Source organism: Gasterosteus aculeatus, chromosome 5 (genome assembly GCF_964276395.1).
Source record: "Gasterosteus aculeatus chromosome 5, fGasAcu3.hap1.1, whole genome shotgun sequence".
In the NCBI taxonomy this organism is placed as follows: Eukaryota; Metazoa; Chordata; class Actinopteri; order Perciformes; family Gasterosteidae; genus Gasterosteus; species Gasterosteus aculeatus.
In genome coordinates this window covers 4833072-4854094 of record NC_135692.1, presented here as the reverse complement: position 1 = coordinate 4854094, position 21023 = coordinate 4833072, and the positions used below count along the sequence as shown (strand labels likewise).

Sequence of the window (21023 nt, the reverse complement as noted above, 5' to 3'; positions counted from 1 at the left end):
CATCGCTGTCATTATTTTAGTGTGAGTGTGAAAGAGAAAACCTCCTCAGTTTGTCCTTCAGTTAAAGTGGACATTTGTATCCAGGTGCCCCGGAGATATCACGCAAAAGTTGAACAAAATTAGTTATTTTTGCTCATTTCATTCCAAACAACAATGCCCTTTCTTTTAACCACATTTACATCTCCTTTAATAATCTGATATTCCCCTACCCAATTGAATGAAAATGGTCACTACCGAGAAAATAGATCAAACACAGATCAAAGTGTATTTTTTTATTTTATTTGCAGTACATGATTTTTTTTGTTTCTTTTAAAGGTGGCATCAGATCCCAGTGCATGTATTCTAGTAGTGCACTTCTTTGTTGGTTGCGGGTTTTTTTGGGACACGCAAATCCAGGATTTCTTAAAACTACTTGCATGGCTGGATTCACTAACAAACATAACAAACCAGCACAGTACATATAATGATTTATTGTAGGTATTCAATTGTCTTTTTTGGGTTCATTAACATTATTGTCCTGACCACGTCCCCAACAGAAGACCTGCCAGCCTCGTTAGACTTGGAGAACATCTCATCTCCGCCTCAAGGAGTTAGGCCGACCGACCCGTTGGGTGGGTAAGACTGATTACGTAACAGCATGACTGTTAACAAGTCACCGGACTAAACTTGATCTTATTCATAAAAAAAAGGAAAACATGGATTGACAGTACCAAACATTTTCTTTACCTTCAGGAGACAGTTAACAGAGGCTAGGCCTATCACACACTACTAGCACAGTTTGCTGAAGGTATTGCACATTTAGTTTCAAAAGAAAAGAAAACCCTCCCCCCTCCAAAAGAAAGGAACGAAAAACACATAACAATTCTCTTACTTCTAGGTGAAGTATACATAATGTACAAAACTAGAAGTCTGTTGAAACCGACAAATAGTACACTTTCAAATAAATAAATAATGGAATCTGTTATTCACACGTCTTCGATAGCTCATGCAGGCGACTATGTAGATGCTGGCATGAACTGGCAGAAATTCAGCGTGAGGTAGTTCATCAAAGCCAAATTAAATCAGAGTTACACTGTTTGGAGGATGCAGTAATTGGATTTTTTTTTTAAAAGCAACAACCTAACAAGAAAACAGTCCAATAGAAGCCACTAATGTTGGCCGGAGGAAATTAAGGGCACTTTAGCCAACAAACGATTATTTTCTGATTGATTATTTAATCAAACATGAGAAATGGATCCACGCCAGCAATGTCACAACTGCTGCTCTTGCCTCCTTACAGATGTGACACTGTGGAGTCACAGCCGTGGGACTGCAGACCATGCATCGTGTGAATTTAGGCTTGAACTTGACCAGCTTTGAACTTGCCTTCTTAAGTTTGTGGTGACTGAATGCTGAGCATGTTCCGAGGTCCAAACTGTTATGTTTTCTTTAAGTTTTGCATAGCTCAGTGGTGAAGCTAATGTGTGCTTGTTAATTTACTACTTCCTCAAAAGAGTTGATGCATGGTCATACAGTACCAGTCAAAAGTTTCAACCGAATGAGAAGGTGTGTCCAAACTTTAGACTGCTACTGTACGTATATGGAAATATGTTCCATATATGTAATATGTAAGGTTTGAGTGCTGCAACCCCAGAAACAAAATTATAGCGGGGCTACACAACACAGCTGCTGCGTGGAAGGTGAGCAGGACAAGTTAAGAGTTTAAAACAGCATGGGCTCCTTTCTTTTCTTCCTTTGTGACCACGGTATTCGTGATCTTAAAAAGTCGACAAGCCGTTCCTCGAGCGGCGGAGACAGCGTCTGGCTAATATGGCTTGTTGGGACTTGAGTAGCATAAGTCTGAGCATTGTTTGGGTTAGTACCACAGGGGTTACTTAATACGTTCAATATTCCTCAGCGTCACCGCTTTGAGGGTTTGAGTCTGGCTGTCGGATATGTATCTGCCACCAACAGGGAGGACGTGGTTTGATCCGCTGGGGGAGTTTTACCATCCGCCCCTCTGACAATCATCACATTAAATTAGAACTCAAAGAGAAGAAACCCAGGCTATTAGCCTCAATTTTGGTTGTTGTCACTGCAAAGAAAGGCGTATTTTTACTTTGATGAAAGACCTTGATAAAACTGTCTTTTCTTCTGAAACGACTCCAGCACAAGCTTGAGCATCTCGACGCATACGTCACCGCCTCCTTACCCTGCTGGGAGCGGGGGGTGGGGGGCGAGAGCCAAACCAGTAGAAAAATATACAATACATTTGTGAGAACTACCACCCCATCATACATTAGCGATTCAATATGGAAACTACTATTGTTAACCAGATGCCATAAAAACCTACATCAAATGAAAACACTTCCTCCCACTTACTCAGGAATGGATGACAGACAACAGGCACTTTTACTTTCCACATGGGAAAAAAAAATACAAAAAAAAAAAAAAAGGGCACTATTATTGCATAACGTGAGAATAATCAGTTATTTCAACCGGTTGTTTGTGCTGCTAACTTTTAGGTTATTTTCTTCTTGTAGTGTTTAGCCAACCTTCAGAAAATCTCCTCTCAAATTTCCAAATTTATAAAAGTACACCACTAATAACAGGATCTGGAAGCGGGAAGCCAACATTTTTTCAACACTGTTCCATAAGGCTGCAGAATCAGCATCTCTCCAAGACCCCCTGCAACTCCATCAGCACGTTCACCCGCCTTCTCAACATCTCCCCGCTCGACCGGGGCACATTCCACTTCCACGACCCCCCCGTCTCCATGAACCTCCCAGAGCACGACACAGCCGGGACTTCCTGTCCTGCGGAGTGACTCCACCCCACCTGCTACAGAGGAACAGCTACTGTGAAGCTCCTCTCAAACACGGACAAAAGCTCCAGGTTAATTTGCGGCACCCAACTGTGCCATTTTCAATCCCATAGTTTAAAAGTACAAAGTAAAAATGAATTACATGAAGAGTAAAAAATGAATTTGAAATCCTATCATGTCTGAACAGGAAGTGAAGGATTCAATTATAAAGCTTTCATTAAATGTTACAATGTAGGAAGTAGTTGCGAATCAAGAAATACTTTTTTTTTTTTTACAAGCAAATCTAAAAGATCTCAGCTCATCAATGGATATGTCATATGCACTTAAAACAATATCCGTATCATGTGAAATAAAACAGATAAGGGGAGCACTAAGACCATATATATGTCAATTCAATCGTGTTTCAATGGCTCACTGCAAACTTGTATCGAAGGTAAATCTACACAAACTCAAATCTACATTTATATGGCAAGTCGTAGAAGCAGTAGATTACAAGTAAAAAGAAATAGAGTTCAACAGAAAAATAGGTCACATTAAACATTTTTACAGATATTTTGTTCAATTTTCACTGTCGGTCAAAAACGTAGTGAAATTATAAAAATGAATCGTCTTAGGTTTCTGAAAAATTAAGAAATACCACAATAAATTACAGCTAGGACTCAAAATGAAAATAAATTCTAATTAAAAAAAAAAGAAGACTGCGACTGTAATAAAAAATGAAAAACAAAACAAAAAATCTGCCCTTTCAGAAATCAAAATATTTCTTAACAGCTAGCTGTTAACCGCAACGCTACTGAAGACAAGCACAGAGAGTGGGTGGTGGGGAGGCAAATGCAGGGGGCAGGGCCAGGAGTCAGTGTAGGGCCGGGGGGGACCCAGCCCAGGAGGAGGTGTAGAGGATAATCGTCTGCAGCAGCCCGGGGAGAGGGGTGTACAGGGGGAGCTGGTGGCTGTAGTGGGACTCAGTCTCCAGACTGCTGTCGGGGGCGGCTCGGTGGGCACGGGGGAGGCGTCGTGGGAGGACGAGGAGGGGTGGTGCTGGTGGAGCCACTGCTCACTGCTGCACCTGTGCTGTGAGATACGGGAGAAGGCCTGTGGTCAGCTGATAGAGAGAGTGAGAACGCACGCACGCACACATTTGTTTGAGTATTTTCTTTTATGCAACGACATCAGAAATCATGACGACATTTAAATGGTCATTGATCATTAATGAAGATCTTCTGTAGTCTTTTATCTCTTGTATATCTACACCAAACCTGAGCAGGGTGCTAGAAGGTGTAATGAGTCTCTACATGCTGCAGTCCAGCAAAGGAAGTACCTTAAATAAGTAGACACACAGAGGAGTTCAAGAGTGGAAAACAAGCTTTAGCCTGATGGAAACAACACACACACACATACCCGTTGGAACTGTACCAACTGTACCAGCGGAACAAGTTTGCTTTAACACGCACGCATACTAACCTATGGATGCTGGCTGTCCCCGGACCACACCATTCTTGGTCCTTTCTTCCCAGTCCAACACTTCTTTGTATATCAACTCTGCAACAAACCACACACATGTATTTACTACAGGGAGAAGGGGAGAGAAGAAAGGGGGGATGGGTGCACTTCACTGGCGTCCATGCAGGTTTTTCCGGATTTTAAACTACAATTCTGTGCTGTCAGCGTTTTGACATAATTTTACATTGATGATCTATTTCTGAGGAAAGAAAGATATGAGAAATGAGATGCCTCCCAGCAGTGGATTTGGGATGAGGAGACAACAAATCACGCTCCAGGTGTGATAATCTCCTGCTGTCATTCTCACTCTGCCTGCAGCGAGGAGGAAGAGGAGGTTTGAATTCTTTCCTGTGGCAATTCCCAGGGGCCAATCATGGCTCTGCTGTACATTTTGGTTTACAAATCGCATTTGAGTGACATAATATGTAATGTGAAGATATAAAAATAAAAATGATATTTAAAATCCTATTATTTTGCTCTGAAATGCCGTTAAACATCTTTAATCCACTCACGGCTCCCTATGTGCGTATACTACCTGTAATAAAGGTTCTTTTGATCAACTTTATTATGTTATTATACGACTAAACACCAGATTGAGACGTTATAATGTTTGTAAGACTTGGATGCAAATAATGTAACTCCCAGCAGTGAAGACAGAAAAACGGGAGCACACATGTGCATGAGATACTTGGACGTTGGTAAATTGGTATAGTGCATTTAGAAAAATCCATTGGAGAATAAAAGATGAGCACAGAGCGGCATCACATTAAACGTAGTTGTGTGGGCTTTACAGAGAAGAGGATCCTTCCTACCTTTCCATTCATCCACCGTGTGCTCCCTCTCATCCAGTTGCTTGTCTGTGATTGCGGGTGGCGGCTGGAAAAAAGACACACACACACACACACACACACACACACACACACACACACACACACACACACTGTGGTAAATTATGCTCACACACAGCCTTTTGAGTCCTTTTGTTCTTTTAACACATTCACCTGACCCTTTCAGCCAGCTGAGTTGCGGTCACACAAATGACTGATGCCTCTGAGCTACAGAGGCTGTTTCTAAGTATGTCGGAACATCTTCAGCCAGTGGCCACTGTGTCGGCTCTAAAACTGAAAACCCACAGACTCGGCTAACTGTTGGTGCGAGATGGAATCCTGCTGCACTAACTCTGCCTCCCACTGAGCCCACTTGATGCTGATATGTTCTGCTTCAGAGGGCGCCGACCCTCTTTCTGGGGAAAAGATGCGACAAACCGTGTTGTTGGGATCAAACGACCTTCATTTCAAGCATTAAATCTCAGAAAATCAGAACTTTCCAAGGCGGTGTTGTCAGTTCTGACGAGCCCCTTTGTGCTGAAGACGAGAAACAATTTGCCTCAGCTCCGGCAAAATCGACAAAAAAAAAGGGTTTCAATTGTCCTCAAACACATTCGCTATTATACAGAGAAGAACGTCTTCAGTTTGTATTGGATTTAGTTGTTTATTTATGTAGGAAAATACTTTGACACTAAACGTTTGAAGGGATTAACAAAAGTAAAAAACTGACTAGATGTTTAGTGACTACTTACTGCCTCCACTTCAGTCGGGTCGTACCACACGTTGATGTAGGGGTGCTGGAGAGCCTCGTCCACAGAGATGCGCTTTGATGCGTCTATTACCAGCATCTTGCAAAGCAGGTCTCGGGCTTGGCTCGCTGGAAAGACATTGAGGCAGAAGAAGAGCGAAATTGTAAACTTTAAGCTTCAACCAACTCTACCTACATTTGGAGTGTCTTGCTAATGTGATGCACATTCTGCTTCAGGATGTTGGAGGTAGACACGATGTAGGGAGGGACCGATCAGAAGTGTGAAAAAGAACTTGTTTGAATAATGCATGAGAAGGAGGGTTTAACATCAACAGTGTGGGAAAGTGGAACACATATTCCTGCCTCAGTTAATTGAGGAGGTCAGAGTAAGCGTTTCCGCGCTACATCTCCAGTTCCCTCGTTCCCGTTTTAAATAGCCATTTAAAAAAATCCCAATGATCAATTCTAAATCAGCAGCCTTTAAAAAGCCTTTTGTTCCGATTTCAATGAGTAAACCGGAAGCATATGAAGGCATAAAAAACCCGCTCTCAGCATATTGATTGCCTCATTTCTCATCACGCCATGAGGGATGTGATAAAAACATCACATGCAATTTACATCCAGGATGGACAATTGCTGCACCCGTCAAAGAGGGGACTACTCGGGAAATGCCTTCTCAACTCTTGCCACTGAATTTGCGCCCTCATTCATTCATGTGCTTCCAGAGGCACCACGACAGACAAACGGGACCCGTTACCTTTCAGTTTGTTGTGTTCAGAGTCCGCGGGGAACAGGACGTCGGGGAAGAGCTTCTCAAAGCTGTAGCCGGCGTACCGCGGCCTGTTCTCCACGTAGGTCCTCACAGACTGGTTGAGCTTCATCAGGAACTCCTGAGACGGCGTGCCCAGCTGCTCGATCACCTTGTTCCACTGGTCGATGTCTTACGGTTCAAGGGTTAAGAAAAGCAACAAAGAACGTCTGGACTTCCACGGTCCTTTGGGAGTAACGTTCTGTACTGATGAATAATTAAAGAGAGCCAAATGGAGACTATGCATAGTTTACGCTTTTTTGGATCACATCCAATTGAAACTGTTGCCCGACACAAGCCTCGGGTGATGCTGAATATATGTATTCAGAGTTTTTTTGGAAACACATATTGGCATATATTGGCATATATTGGCTTATTAGTGTTATTGATTACACGTGTGCAACACCCACCCACCTAAAGATCTAAACCCTCCACAGCTCGCCCCCTGAAAGAAATGAATGCTAACTCTGTAAACAATGACTCATTGTGTGAAAAGGAAATGAACAAAATGTGAAACATAAAGGATGAGACACCATGGCATTTGGAAGGGGGGGTGGGGGGGGGGCGACTAGAGGTTCAACTTAAGGATACGATCAGTGCCTGGAAACAACACACTACCCCGGACCATTTCAGCCATGATGCAGCCAACAGACCAGACATCAACTGAAAAAATTAAATGACAACCACCTATTTAGCATGCGGGACCCAAGAACACAACAGAAACAAATACAAACCCTCACAACATGAAGAAAAACAAGGGGAAAGTGCCAGGTGACATGTGTGATACATGACCAAAAAAATGAGGCATGCAGTGGAGTGCCCTCTTATGCTGCGCTTGTACCAAATGCAAAGCGAACTTTGGCAACGTTGCACTCGCCCGATTAGTTGTAGTTAAATCGCCTTCATTCGCGCCCCGCTTTATCAGAGATATGTAGAATCTCCGTAGCCGCTCGGGGGGATCTCCACGGGTCCCATTTGATAAAGAATGGGGAGACAAAAGACGGTTGCGTGCTGTGTTTTGTTCCTTAAGGAATGCCAGACACTGCTTCAGGCAGCTCAAGGATACAATCCCTTCCCGGAAAAAGGATTTTGTGGCGAACCATTTCTGCCATAATGCAGCCCACAGCCCAAATATCCACTACATGAGCGCAGCGTTAAAGGAGGGAGAAGAGATTAAGCAAAAGAATGCAACATGTCAGCAGGAAATTATTGTCGATGCTTTTTGGGTCAAGAGGACGAAGCATTCAACAGTATCAACACTAATAAAGGTCCTCCTGAGCTATGTTAGAAAGTCAGCATTAATATTATGTACCCTCCCCATGACCTCTGTACTATTATGCATCTGACTTCATACCTAAAAGTCAAACTATTTTTACCCCAGTCACGTCTATCACAGGAATCTTTCAACATTCATGGAAATACACTTCTTAGCTTTTCCTTGTTGACAACAGCATGGGATGGTTGATAGCGCTCTCGTCTCTGTACGCTCTACCTGAAGCTAGAACCAGGTGGCAGTTAGCTTAGCTCAGCACACAAATAGTTAGCATGGCTCTGTCCGGAGTAAAATACTCTAGCTCTTAATGCCTGTTGTATTTCCTGCAGTCCTCGGACAGCACACAATTCATTAAACAACACAATGTCACATATTAATTAGTGAGCTTAAGAAGGGCCCTTTGCTACTTTTGGACTGTCTCCTGGCTTTAGCTTTAACCAACCACGTGAGAGTGCTACCAATCCTCCACAAAGCACATGGCCAATAAAGATGTCTCCCTAAATGGTAATGGACTCCTGTAATAGTGTTAATAGTCTTGATACGTCCCGAGCAGGAGCACCCGGTCACATTGGTGACGCATGCACACAAGCCTGTATTCACGACAGACAACCTCTTAATAAAACATCAAAAGCATGCAAGAGCCCTGCTGGGGACTGGAGTCGGCAGAGGGGAAGTTCCCCACAACGCACCGATGCCCCCCCAGCGTGTGACCTCTACAGCACCAGGGAGAGTGTGTGGGAGTGCAGGTGTGTTTGGTAGGTAATGAAAAACATCCCAGGGTTGGGGGGAGAGAAAGACCGCAGCTAAGGAGCTCCTCCTTGTCCACTCACCGTTGGCCTGGTATCCCATGCCCAGGATGACCTCGGGGGCGCGGTAGTAGCGGGTGACAACGTAGGGTGTCATGAGGAGGCCGGTGGCGGCGGTCCTCGCCAGACCAAAGTCCAGGATCTTCAGCGTGCAGTCGGACTTCACCACGATGTTGCTGGGCTTCAGGTCCTGTGAGAGTTTAAAAGCCAGGCTTAGACAGAGCAGACACTGGTTTATTATATGGGGCATTCTGCTCTGAAAGGACAAACGACCATACCACAATGATTGATTTTTTCAGAAAGGGGGTTCAAAGAATGATAAGGATGGTCTTTCTCGTATCTTTTCCTTGTCATATTTTTGATTTGATCTGTATCAAACTGATCCTGGAGTCGAGTGCCTTAACATTCGTGTTCTGCACTGCTCTACCCTGCAGGACTAAACTCTACCCAAATTATAAGGTAAGGCTTTCAAACATCGTTACCAGATGAGTTACTGGAAAAGACACCCCGAGTTACTTGAACCACTCACACTGGTGCTGAATTCAGGGACCATTCCGTCTTGTGTGTTTTCCACATGTACCGTCGGGATAGAATGGCCAGGCAATGGTCCAGCCAATGGAGATACACAACACATAAAGATGCCAACTCAAATTCACTCAACTCAGCAGCAGACAGGAGGCCTACCTATTTTATTTTTACGAAGATTATGTTTTAGCTGGAGGAGTAGGCATTTAGCATGAGTTATAACAGATACTGTTATACAGATACTCAGCAGTTTCATGAGAAGCAGTTTTGTCCTCATGATGATCACTTCCTGTTTTGGAAAATACTGCACAGACTCCTTCAGCACCTGTCACCAAAATGCCCGATGGGAAACTGGCTAGCAAACAATGCAACACTAACTCCAGCATATCCTAAAAGGCATGTATTCTAGAGAAGGGGCTTTTCAACTCAAGCATCAGTAAAAATAAATAAAAATAAAACAAAAGTATAATGGAGTCAGTGTGCCACAAGTGCGTCTGTGTGAGTGTGAGTGTGTGTGTGTGTGTGTGTGTGTGCATAAAAGAGGGATCCTTAATGTGCTGCTGCTACCGCCTCAGGGTGTGTGTGTGTGTCATCCTGTTTCTGTTGTTTCAAAAGTAAGACGCACCGGAGTTATTAAAACCTGCGCAATAGATCTGCTGCCTGACAACTTGTGTCCTGGTACTGATAAATGGAAATTAAATTAGATCCTTTGAGATTTTAGGAGTTATGTGACACTGTAATACGACTGAAATACGTCTTAAATTCACAGTGTAGTTGTCCCGATTACTGTGCGACTAACGTCTCCCCGGAGACACCGATCCTGTCTCTTCTGGGTCAAACCGATGAGTGCAGGGACTGGATTTGTCTATCTCCACACATTGCTGTCAAAGGCACTTTGCAACCTGTTATGCAAAACATACGTCTGGCATTACGTCGGGCCGGCGTTAGTGACATCCTGGACTCCTGTCGTCACCATGGAGATTGCCGAGACAACTGGCAGAGGTTTGTGAGTGTTACATGAGCGAGCCTCACCCTGTGTATGATGCCGGCGGCGTGCAGGTGTTTGATTCCACAAAGCATCTGATAGAGCAGGTAGGACAGCCTCTCGTGGTCCAGCTCCATCTGAATAACCTGGCAAAGGTTGGCATCCATGAGCTCCATCACCAGATACCTGTGAGCAGAGTGCACAAGGTAAAGCACATGCATGCACAGAGGATCCTACATACGCAGAGTTTGCCTATGCTGACTTGCCCTGGAGTTTCACAATATCACTTGTATTTAACATATATTGATGACAGATCAAAGAAGTAGTAGGACCATAGTGTTTAGACAGTTTATACTTTTGTGATATTCAGCATTGCTTTTGTTATTTTCCCTCAGAAAAAATCTTACTTACGTTACTTGTGTAGTAACCTTGTGTGCCTTTAAGCTACATGTTGAACTCTAATTGCCTCACATACGCAGGCCTGGTTCACTATGACATTTAGGAAGTGACAGTAATGTCTCTTCTTCTAAAAGCTGTGATGATACTATGCTATTTGGCAGCTGTTACATCATCAGTCCCTCCAGTCCTTCTACTCAAAGTAAGGACCTTCTGACATATTGTTATACGTAAAGAAACGTTGACGCGCAGCTTTGCGTCAAATGAAGCCAGACTTCTGCATACACCAATAAGTCAGAAACCCTAACTGGCCACAATACACCTTGATAGTGTGCAAAGACGAAAGTAAGCACATATCTTGTATACTATACAAATACGTATGAAGCAGTTGGGCACTCTGTAATGTAAGTATGCATTCGGGTACACAAACACTTCAGAGTGCAGTATTACCCTGCATCCTCAGACTGTGTGCTATCTACTCAGCCCTCTGGCACGATTTGTCCACTTTCCTTCTTAGCTCCAATCGGGCAGACACAGCGTTGCAGGCGAGAGTGAGCGAGCGCTTCTGAAGGACGGCATTAATCATGTTGGTTCCCGTTATACTCTGTAAAACCATCACCCCCCCCCACATCTCAGTGCAGTGTTTCCCTCACTGCGCTTCCACAGCCAGTTTCCTCTCACGTGGACGTGGTGTTTATCATGCCCCAATCCTCATATCAGTGGTCATAGCATAGAGGGCACTATGTAGGATTTACAAAGGAATACAACGTAGGACAGATTGCAGATGAGCTGCACTAAAACACTTTTATTTTTTAGAATGTGTGCCGTGATACGTATTTTCAGTTTTCAAACCTGCATTATCAATTATATACATTTTATGTGTATATGTACACTTGTTTCATTAAAAAAAACACCTTATAAAGGGTCTGCACAGCCTGCAGGAAGGGGTCGATTTAAAATAGGTATAGTAGGTTCTCTGTGAAATACGACCCCTGCAGTATGTGTAGGTAAAGCAGAACAACACAGAAACCAGAGACCCGTTATAGCTGCACAAGCCCCTCACAGTTCCGTGATACATGTTTTCAGTTTTCAAACCTGCATTATCAATTATATACATTTATTTGTCAGTTATATGTATATGTACACTTATTTCATTAAAAAAAACACCTTATAAAGGGTCTGCACAGCCTGCAGGAAGGTGTCGATTTACAATAGGTATAGTAGGTTCTCTGTGAAATACGACCCCTGCAGTATGTGTAAGTAAAGCAGAACAACACAGAAACCAGAGACCCGTTATAGCTGCACAAGCCCCTGACAGTAAAAGCTAATGGAAGCCCCGTCAGGGCACAGCCTGGATTGATTTGACAAATACTCGGGCTCAGTAGTACTCACACGTCTTGGAATTCTTCCAGTGTCTTCTGTGGCGTGAACACATTTAATAGGCCGATTATCTGCAGAAATGAAGGAGAACAGAAAGTAGTTATTAATCTGCAAGTCTGGAGGGGAGACAAAGGGCTGGAGTGAACTACATCGCCACCAGCGCCTCTGAACCGGCGAGGAGGAGCGACTGCATTGGCTTGCTAAACTGTAACAGAAGAGCAGGAATGAGTATTGCTTTAATCCGTCGACCAAACAAGGTGAGCTGGCTGGTTAGTACTGTACTAGTACTGCAACGATGTTCCAATTGTTCCAATTGAGTTCTTTTCATTGTCCAGAGACTTCTGTTCATCGACTAATTCAAACAAAAAACCATGTCCATTCAAACCCAGATGAGTCTGTATCCATAGCAACCAGACGAACAAACAAAAATTGTTCAGGTGCCACCCCTGATGCGTTGTGGTAAAATAGATGTATGGCAGCATTAAAATGGCATGATGAAAAAGACAAGATGTCAACTGGAGGTCTTACGTTCTTGTGGTTGACACATTTCATGAGCACCAGTTCCCTGTAGGCCCGCTTGGCGTGAGTTTGATTCTGAAACGGCCGGCTCAGCTTCTTGATGGCCACGTTCCTCTCAAAGTTATGGTCGTACGCTGAGCTGGTGGGAGGGGAGAGAAAGCAAAAAGTTGGGAAAAAAGCAGTTGGTGCAGATTTAACTGAATTCCAATACTTTCCCTTCAGCTCAGTTTCTTCCATCCACTGATGTAAATATTTGTCAGCAGTAAGCAGATTGGAGACTTTACTCTAGGATGACGCTTGATGGGACAGAATTATATTGATGGGTGTTTACATATTTTCTCCACTTCCCATCCCTAGTGTCCGTGGAGAAACTGTTTGGATTGGTATGACAGAAGAAAACATGTGTCTGGTTGTAAGATCAGTGTGAACAGATCAAAATCAGCAGGACTGCTTTACATTCACGAGTGTAAAGGTAAACATAAAACGTTGTGTTATTAATGAACGTCCTTTTCATTACCTCGCATATTGATTACTTGCCTCCGTCTGTCACTCACGCGTCTCTCTCACACACACACACACACACACACACACACACACACACACAGCCCCTCCCCTCAGTGCACACCACGTCTGCCTTGCGTGTCTTTTTTAGCAAGCCCCGCAAAATCCGTTGCTGACAGAAGTTGCAGACTTGCGCATTTAGTACAGCGCTTGTTTAGGCGTGAATCCCTGTTTTGTATTTACAGTTACAAGTTCTGTCTTACAAATTAATATTGAACGAATTATTCCAGTTCAGCGTTCACCCCCCGGTCAGCTCCCAGCCGCCACACATTGACGTTGGATCTGTGGGAAACACTGTGTATACTTAAATGTATGTATAAATGTATACATGTTTTTTTTAATTCATGCCAAGCTCCTAATAAAAGATCTACATGAACAAACAAAAGGACACATTTTCAAGGTCCACTTACTTTTTCATCTCTAAGAGTTAACCTACAAAGCAAGTTATTTAGCCATCATGTGACCTAAGAAAGGGAGCATCGTCATGACAACCAAAGCCAACACAGCCACTGATGGAATGCAGTTGAAGAGCTGTGTAACTTTCTTCTTTTTTTTGGTTGTCCTTTGACTTACCAGACAATTCCCTGTGCTCCAGAGCCGATGGGTCTGAGGTTCTGGTAGCGCTTTATGACCATAAAAGTTGAATCGCCTACATCTATGCTGTAGTACTCCTTCTCACGCTTGTTCCGGTTCATGGTGAAGCCTTGGACGAACGCAATGACTGGGCGTCCAAGTGGGGCTCTCCTCTCAAGACCTGCAATGCATGAACAGAAGACAACACGGTCATTTTGCCACCAATGAAAGAAGAAAAGAGAATAACTTTTACGTCACTGGTTTCGGCCGCCAAAACATCCACACTGAGAAAAGAATGCAGGGATTTTTATAAAAACAACAAATAGAGCTTTCTTTAATTTATTCATTTTGCTCTGCCACTTCTCTTCTGTTTGGGTTGATGTGAGCTTGAAGAGCAGTCTTGGGATTGTCCCTCAAATGCTCACATTGGTTGAGACGCATGATGACGCCCCTGCCAAGCCTATAATCAGCAACGTCTCGCCCTCACTGTGACCCATGGTTTGTCTCTGTGTGCATTCAGAGCCAGTAAGCAACCGACTTTCAATATAACAACAATTTTTGAATGGAGGATAACGTGTGATGAATTTTTTTGTCTTCGTTAATGAATTAATGAGTTGCACAATAATAACAAGTTAACACGGCCAGCACTAATATATTTAATTTATGCCAGCGTTTAGGACAACAGCCAATTAAACAATGCTGATACATAGATCTGTCAATCAAAGTAGTGCACAATAAAGGCGCCGAAAGCTTATCACCAATTTACTTCTTTAATTGTATCGAGCACTACTCGGGTCGGAATTATGCGGGGATCTTGTGTAGTTATCGGCCAAATTTGCGTGTATTTGTGAGAGAACTCAGTCAAGTTCCTGGCAGTGATCGACTGCACTGAAATGCAGACATGCTTGTGTGTGTGTGTGTGTGTGTGTGTGTGTGTGTGTACACTGGCACAGTATAAATGTCATCTAGCTTCCGCGTCGTCGGTTATGATCACCACTGTATTATGACTCCTAAAGGTCTGGGCGACGGAGGGACGAGCCAAAGAGGAAGCAAGAAGCGGGAAGCGAGGTTTCATGCTGCGTCTGAAGACCACCACTCATTAGTGGGATTTGGAGCACAGCACTGAGGAGGTCGGGTTTGTGGCGAGAGCTGAACGTTCTTTGGACCGTGACTCGGCTGACCTCAGGATTTCTCTGACTAACGCTGACTCAGACCTTCCTTTCAGTATCCTTCTCCCTGGTGCTAAACCACTCTTCCCGCTCGTAGGTACATGTTTCATGGCTCTGCTCTTCTACACGGCAGAAAAACTGATGTCCACATTGAACTTGAGCGCCGCTCGTATCCACCTGTGCTTGTCTCTACTCCTGTTTTACCCTTTCTGCTTCTTCTAAATCTTGGTCTCCTCTCCACTCTCCCCACTCGAATCACCTTCTGTCCTCCCGCTGCAGAGACTAAACAGCAGTCTGCAGCTGAGCCGTACCACACAGACGCACAGGGATGGATGAAAGGAGCCTCAGCTCCTGCTGCCGTATTTGTGAAGAAATAGAAACAAAAGAAACGCGTACTCCTGCAGGTGCACAAATACAAACAAACATTTTTGTGAAGTTAAATCAAAAGCTTATTCAGTGTTTTGAGAGTAGTCGGGCGAACAGATCCCCCCCACCCCCCGATATAATGGTAGGGGAAACACTGTAATTAAACAAATTCACCCAGACAAACACATCCCAACCCAACCATTTGTCTTCCGAGATGCTTCTGAAGGGGTTGGAGAAACCATTTGAATGGTGTACGACATAAACACAAGACCACTTGGTGCCATTTGGGTTTGCAGTTTGACAAATATGTGAAGCACACATGTACCAACAGCATCATAAATAATCTACAGGAGGCACTTGTCATGGCACCATGCAAATCCAAACGGTCCTGTGACACCTCCGCAGAGAGAGACCAAGCTGCGAAAAAGGATGAAATTAAGCTCCACATGTTCAACATGTGGGGCCGTGCAACCAAGGAGAATGGAACCCACCTGGTCACTCGCTAATAAATATCAGACAACTATCACCTGGGGAACGAGACAGAAGATGATGGATTAAGGAACACTCGTGCTGGAACGTTGTCTATAGTATTAACTGATCAATATTACAAAGCAAAAGCAGCATGTACCTTCAGTATACCTTGAGTATCGGGCATGTGCTAACAATGCCAGATACCAATGCTCATCAAGATCACAACATCACCTTTTCTCCTTGTCTTACTGCAATCTCAGGAACAGCTGCCAGCTGACCCCGCCTGACCTGATGCTCTTCCGTTTGTAGAGGGAATGGCACACATCAGGGTGACTGTGAGATCTGTGCGACTGGGGGGGATCTGTGGTCTGCATATGGAAACTGTGAGTGTCAGGCAGTAAGCCCAAATAGAGCGTCAGGAGGCCCGCGATACAAGCAGGGCCGGATGCCAACACACTGCGAAAGAGTGAAGCAGATGTGACAAAAAAAAAATACAGATCTACAACTGCACGTAACCTATTGAGCACATAGTGGTCAGAGGTCAATTAGAGCTACTGATAATACTTTGCAATATCACACTGGCATCGTGTTGCGGCTCCATCAAAGACTTACCGACCACCACAATTCTCCATTTTAAAGTCCCCGTCTGTGAGGAAATGATGTCTTTGACCACCAGACAGGAAGGAACCTTGTCTACAAGTGTCAGACCGTCTACGCTGGGATTGCATTAGTTTTACCTTTGAATCACGCACGCATTCAGCCACAGTAATGGCTGCTGATGAGAGCCGATACCAGCGGGCATGCTGTCTAACACACCTCTAGTGTGATGGGACGGCCTGGGGGCATTTGAGCTGTTGCCTCAGACAATCTGAGCTAAGATGTGCGAACTATAAAACACGACAAAGCAATTGACCCCATTGTTGAAATGAGGTCTGGTTCGGACGAGCTTAGATGTCTTCAACAACGCGGTTGATAAAAAGGGGCTAAATAAGACTACAAAACTTTCTCTCTGTGGAGTCCGCCATCACAGCCTTGTTGTGTGTATCTGTGCTCCGGAGACCGTTTCGTTCGTTCATAGCCAAACCGTAGCTTTTGACAGTGGTATTCATTTGTGAGGATTTTGCTACCGAATAAAACAAGTAAGCAAGTATAATAAACTTGCATTTGCCACAGAGCTTATCTTCTGAAATAATCAAGAAGCCAATAATTGAACCACAGCATTGGCTTTTTGTCTAGGGAGCCAGTGCGATGCTAGCCTTTGGGGATTGGCCTACAAAATGATATAAAACACAACAAACATTAACATTACCATGTCCCTTACAATAAACGCGTCACACATGCTGTTGCCTTTTTATGTGGCACCAGACAAGCTGTCCATACACGACACCATTGTGTCCTTTCTTATTTATTTATGCTAGCATGATTGTGATTTGTTTAATCTCAGTATGCCGCTCACACAATTTGTTGTAATTTTTCAGGATTTGAATCAACCACTTAAGAGTTTTTAGCTTTCGGTAATCTTAACCGACACAGCGACAGCACTGACTTAAGGTTATAACATGTGGAAAGCTATGAAGGGGAAAAGTGTTTTATTTTTTTGCCACATCACAGAGTTTCACACTCATGTCATCACACGTGATACAAATAGTCTGTAGGACTAAATCTTTACAGCGGGCCTTGTTTGAACAGCTAGGTCAGGTCCGGGCACAAAACAAGATTTATACAATTATAGCAAAACAAGTAATGAAGTAGCACATGTTGCAAAGGAGGTTTTGAGCATGATCCGAAAAGGTGCAGAGACACATGATGACGACTGATTCTTTCTCAAGGAAAATTTCCTTGCACCCACCTTCAACTCTTTGAACTGTGACCAGCTGTCGTTTTTTTGTTATCTCGACAGGGATGTTTCTGTAAACCAGGTCAGTGTGGTGTGGTGTTTTACCAAAACATTGACTACACCTATATAGGAAAAATCCCAGTTAATACTCATGTGTGGTAGAAGAAGAGGACCTGCAGGGATACAAAGAGTTGCCCAGTGCATTTAAATAAGCCTGATACCGTGAGCACTGTGGTTTGACCATTTAAGATTTGAAAAGTAACTAATATTCACAGATTAATAGGCCCAGTTTTTCCACATAAAGTTCTATGGCCAGAACCCATAGTTCCATCTCTGAAGGCTACATTTTACTTTTAGTAAAACTTTCAATTTCTCAGTGATTTTGGCTGACCACTGCTTCTCTTGGAAGGTTATTTAAAAACAGACAACGTGCCAGCAATGTGCGGTGCAGTATGGGATCAGCAGGAACCAAACAGAACACGTCAGACAGATCGTATCACCAATACCATTATGATAACCCAGTTTACGTTTTGCATATCGCTGATAATCCGATGGATCGCGAAACCTCTCATTAGATCAACCAGCTCGTGATGCACACTGTGTATCCAAATACCGGAATCCCATCCGAGGCGAGCCGTCATTGCGTTATCAAAGATGCTGCTACATTATAATCACAAGTGCGAACCTGCCTATGCTCGAGTCAGGCCCACCTTTCAAGCAAAGGGACACGCGTTCCAGGTCCTATCTTTAGCAGTAAATATCCGCCAAGCGAAGGTGTTTGGAAACGGGGTGCATTCAAAGGCGTCGGTGCGTTGGTCTCTTGTTTACCGGAGGGGGCTCCCGTCTACCGATCACCATTGACTGGAGGTCACGGCGTTGTGGGTTGAAGCTTTCTCCTATTTTTGTCTGGACTGGCAACAGCACCCGGTACACGATATACGGTGTAAATTGTGCTAACGTATGTGTGTGTGTAGCAGTGACAGGGGAGGTTAACGTTACAGACGTGTAGCCGCTCCGTCTGGCTGCCTTTTAGCAGTTAGGCCGGACCGGTCCTGCTGTGGTAGTCCCCGTGTATACTTTAGTAACACCAAGTCACGGTAACGCCAAATACGTCGCTCCCTCGCCCACCCCGACATTGTTGACAACAACGTCTACCATGTTATATAGGAAATAAAAAGACAAACGTCGAGCTCACCCCTATCCGGTTAAATCCAACAGCGTCGACCCGCAGTCGCCGTTGGCTGCCTGCTGAGACACAACCCGGACGTTTTGTTGGGGGACGGTTGGTGGGGAGAAAACAGCTCTTTAATCCCCTTTTCCTCCGGATACACTCCCACTTCCCTTCACGCTAACAGGCCTGGGTCGTCGTGAAATACACGAGTAGCCTCAATGTAAGCTATTCTTTGAGCTTCCGCGACACAGGCACATTCTGCCATTTCATAGCAGCGACGTCGAAACACTGAGCAGTTTGCTCCGCTGCACAATGAGGACCGGGGGACGTTCAGCGGCGCTTGAGCGTTACCGACTGCCTTCCGCGTAAAGCGGAAGCGATGCTTTCGCAACGTTTCGTAATAACGCGGCATATAATAGCGTTACGAATTTAGCTATATACAAAAACATATATTTGTTTTTCTATTGAGGATTCAAAATACATAGACACTACATACATAAATGCATGTATTCAAACGTTGTATACATGTGTTGAATGTGCGTTGTATAAAGATCTTTAATTTAGTATATTTTTCTATTTGCTGTTAATATTAACAAAATTATATCCGGCACTCCATTTTTGTATGTGTCAGCGGCCGAGGTTTTTTAAAAAGTGTGTGTGTTGCCAACACCGCCACCTAGATTAGGCTGGCGCATGCTTCTGCCTCTGCGTCGTTGCGTCGACGCACTCGTTTCAATTTAAGGTTCAAAAGTCTTGCGAGTGTTGCAGAGCAATTCACAGTCAGAACAATAGGTGGAGTAACGTGTTTTTGTCGAATACGACCTGGAGAGTCACGCCTTTGTGTGTGGAAGTCGTTGGTTTGTTTACTAATTTATGATAGACATTATTGCCCCGTGCATCGCCACTGCTGCTTTTCCTCGCGGTCACATTTGTCCCGTATTTTCCTCCACAACTTTGTTCACCCCTCGACCGGCAAAACGACGTTTGTAAGTCTCGTAAAGGATGTAGATAGCAGACCAATCGCAGCATTGTGCGCTGCGGGAGGCTTGCGTCGCTTTGCGTCGCTTTCGACGCAAGCCTTAAAAAATGGTTCGACGCACGCAAGCACGCAAGAAAAGGCACGCAAGGGACACGCAGGGGGGTCTTGCGTCTGCGTCGCTCTGAAAACGCAGAAGCATAAACTAGGCTTAAGAGCCCTAGGAACTATCAATAATTAAAAACAAGGTTCGTTTTTTGGGGGGAGAGCAGTGGAACAATGACCCAAGAGGAGACAGGGGCGGGAATACTAATACAAAATATTTATTTTAATACAATGATTAAAATATATAAGGAAGCTAAAATAGTCCGTCTTTATTTATCACCACAGTAGAGCGAAGTCCTGCGCGTAATTAGTCCACTGGTTCAGACATCTGTCGTGGCGCAGGGGGTATAGGGGGGTGTGCTGGGAACCGCAAGGTTGGTGGTTCGAGTCCCGGCTGCCCCCATGTCTCAGGTCGAAGTGTCCCTAAGCAAGACACCTAACCCCAAGTTGCTGGGCAAAATGTTAAAAAAAAGCCATGGGTTTAAAGTGTAATGTATGTCGCTTTGGATAAAACTGTCAGCTAAACGATATGTAATGTAATGTAATGTAATGTCTGGCTTTCATGGCTCATGGCTTTTTTTTGCCCGGGGAGTAATTAGGGGTTAGGTGTCTTGCTCAGGGACACTTCGACATTGTCACTGGGGACGATTGTTAATTGAGGACACAATGCAAACCAAAACTCAAAGCACACAATAAATCGTTGATCAAACATGCAAACAATCATAAATCATCCAATATGCAATCCATAAATCATAAATATATGCAATCAATAAAACATGCAATTGATCCTGATCCTGATCCTGATCCTGATTCCTGATTCCTGATCCTGAATTGTCCCCAATCGTCCACCCCGTGACAAATGCATTATTGGAATACATTAGGTTGGCTAATGTAACCTGCGACTTGGAGTTGCCAGTTTTATTGGGTAAATCCAGAAGCCAGTTTATAATATAATAATTATATATTTTATGAAGATTTTGAAACTGTAACATTGAGTTTTGTTTTCGGTCCAAATACAATTTAGTCACTGCTTCTTTATACTACATACTATACCAGTTATCTGGCTGACATTAAATAGTTACTATACTATACTTTATTGCATGTAGATATATAGAGAACACATGTCTGAATGGAGTATTTACACATTATGTTACTCATATTTCAAAAATATTTCAAGCAGAGAAGAAAGGTTATATAAACAGTGTAATCTTGTTACCCTCCAAG

At 43.9% G+C, this 21023-nt stretch overlaps 1 protein-coding gene across 1 annotated transcript; it reads right to left on the bottom strand.

The window, feature by feature from the left end:
- Positions 1-257: 257 nt before the first annotated feature.
- mapk8b (mitogen-activated protein kinase 8b) lies at positions 258-15269 on the bottom strand. Its single transcript, XM_040176410.2, is given in 13 exon segments — positions 258-3846; positions 3849-3869; positions 4265-4342; positions 5116-5179; positions 5883-6007; positions 6636-6818; positions 7753-7824; positions 8790-8955; positions 10323-10461; positions 12064-12122; positions 12580-12709; positions 13705-13885; positions 15078-15269. Coding segments are annotated over 12 exon segments (1431 nt in total). The 5' UTR covers positions 13827-13885; positions 15078-15269; the 3' UTR covers positions 258-3574.
- Positions 15270-21023: the final 5754 nt, after the last annotated feature.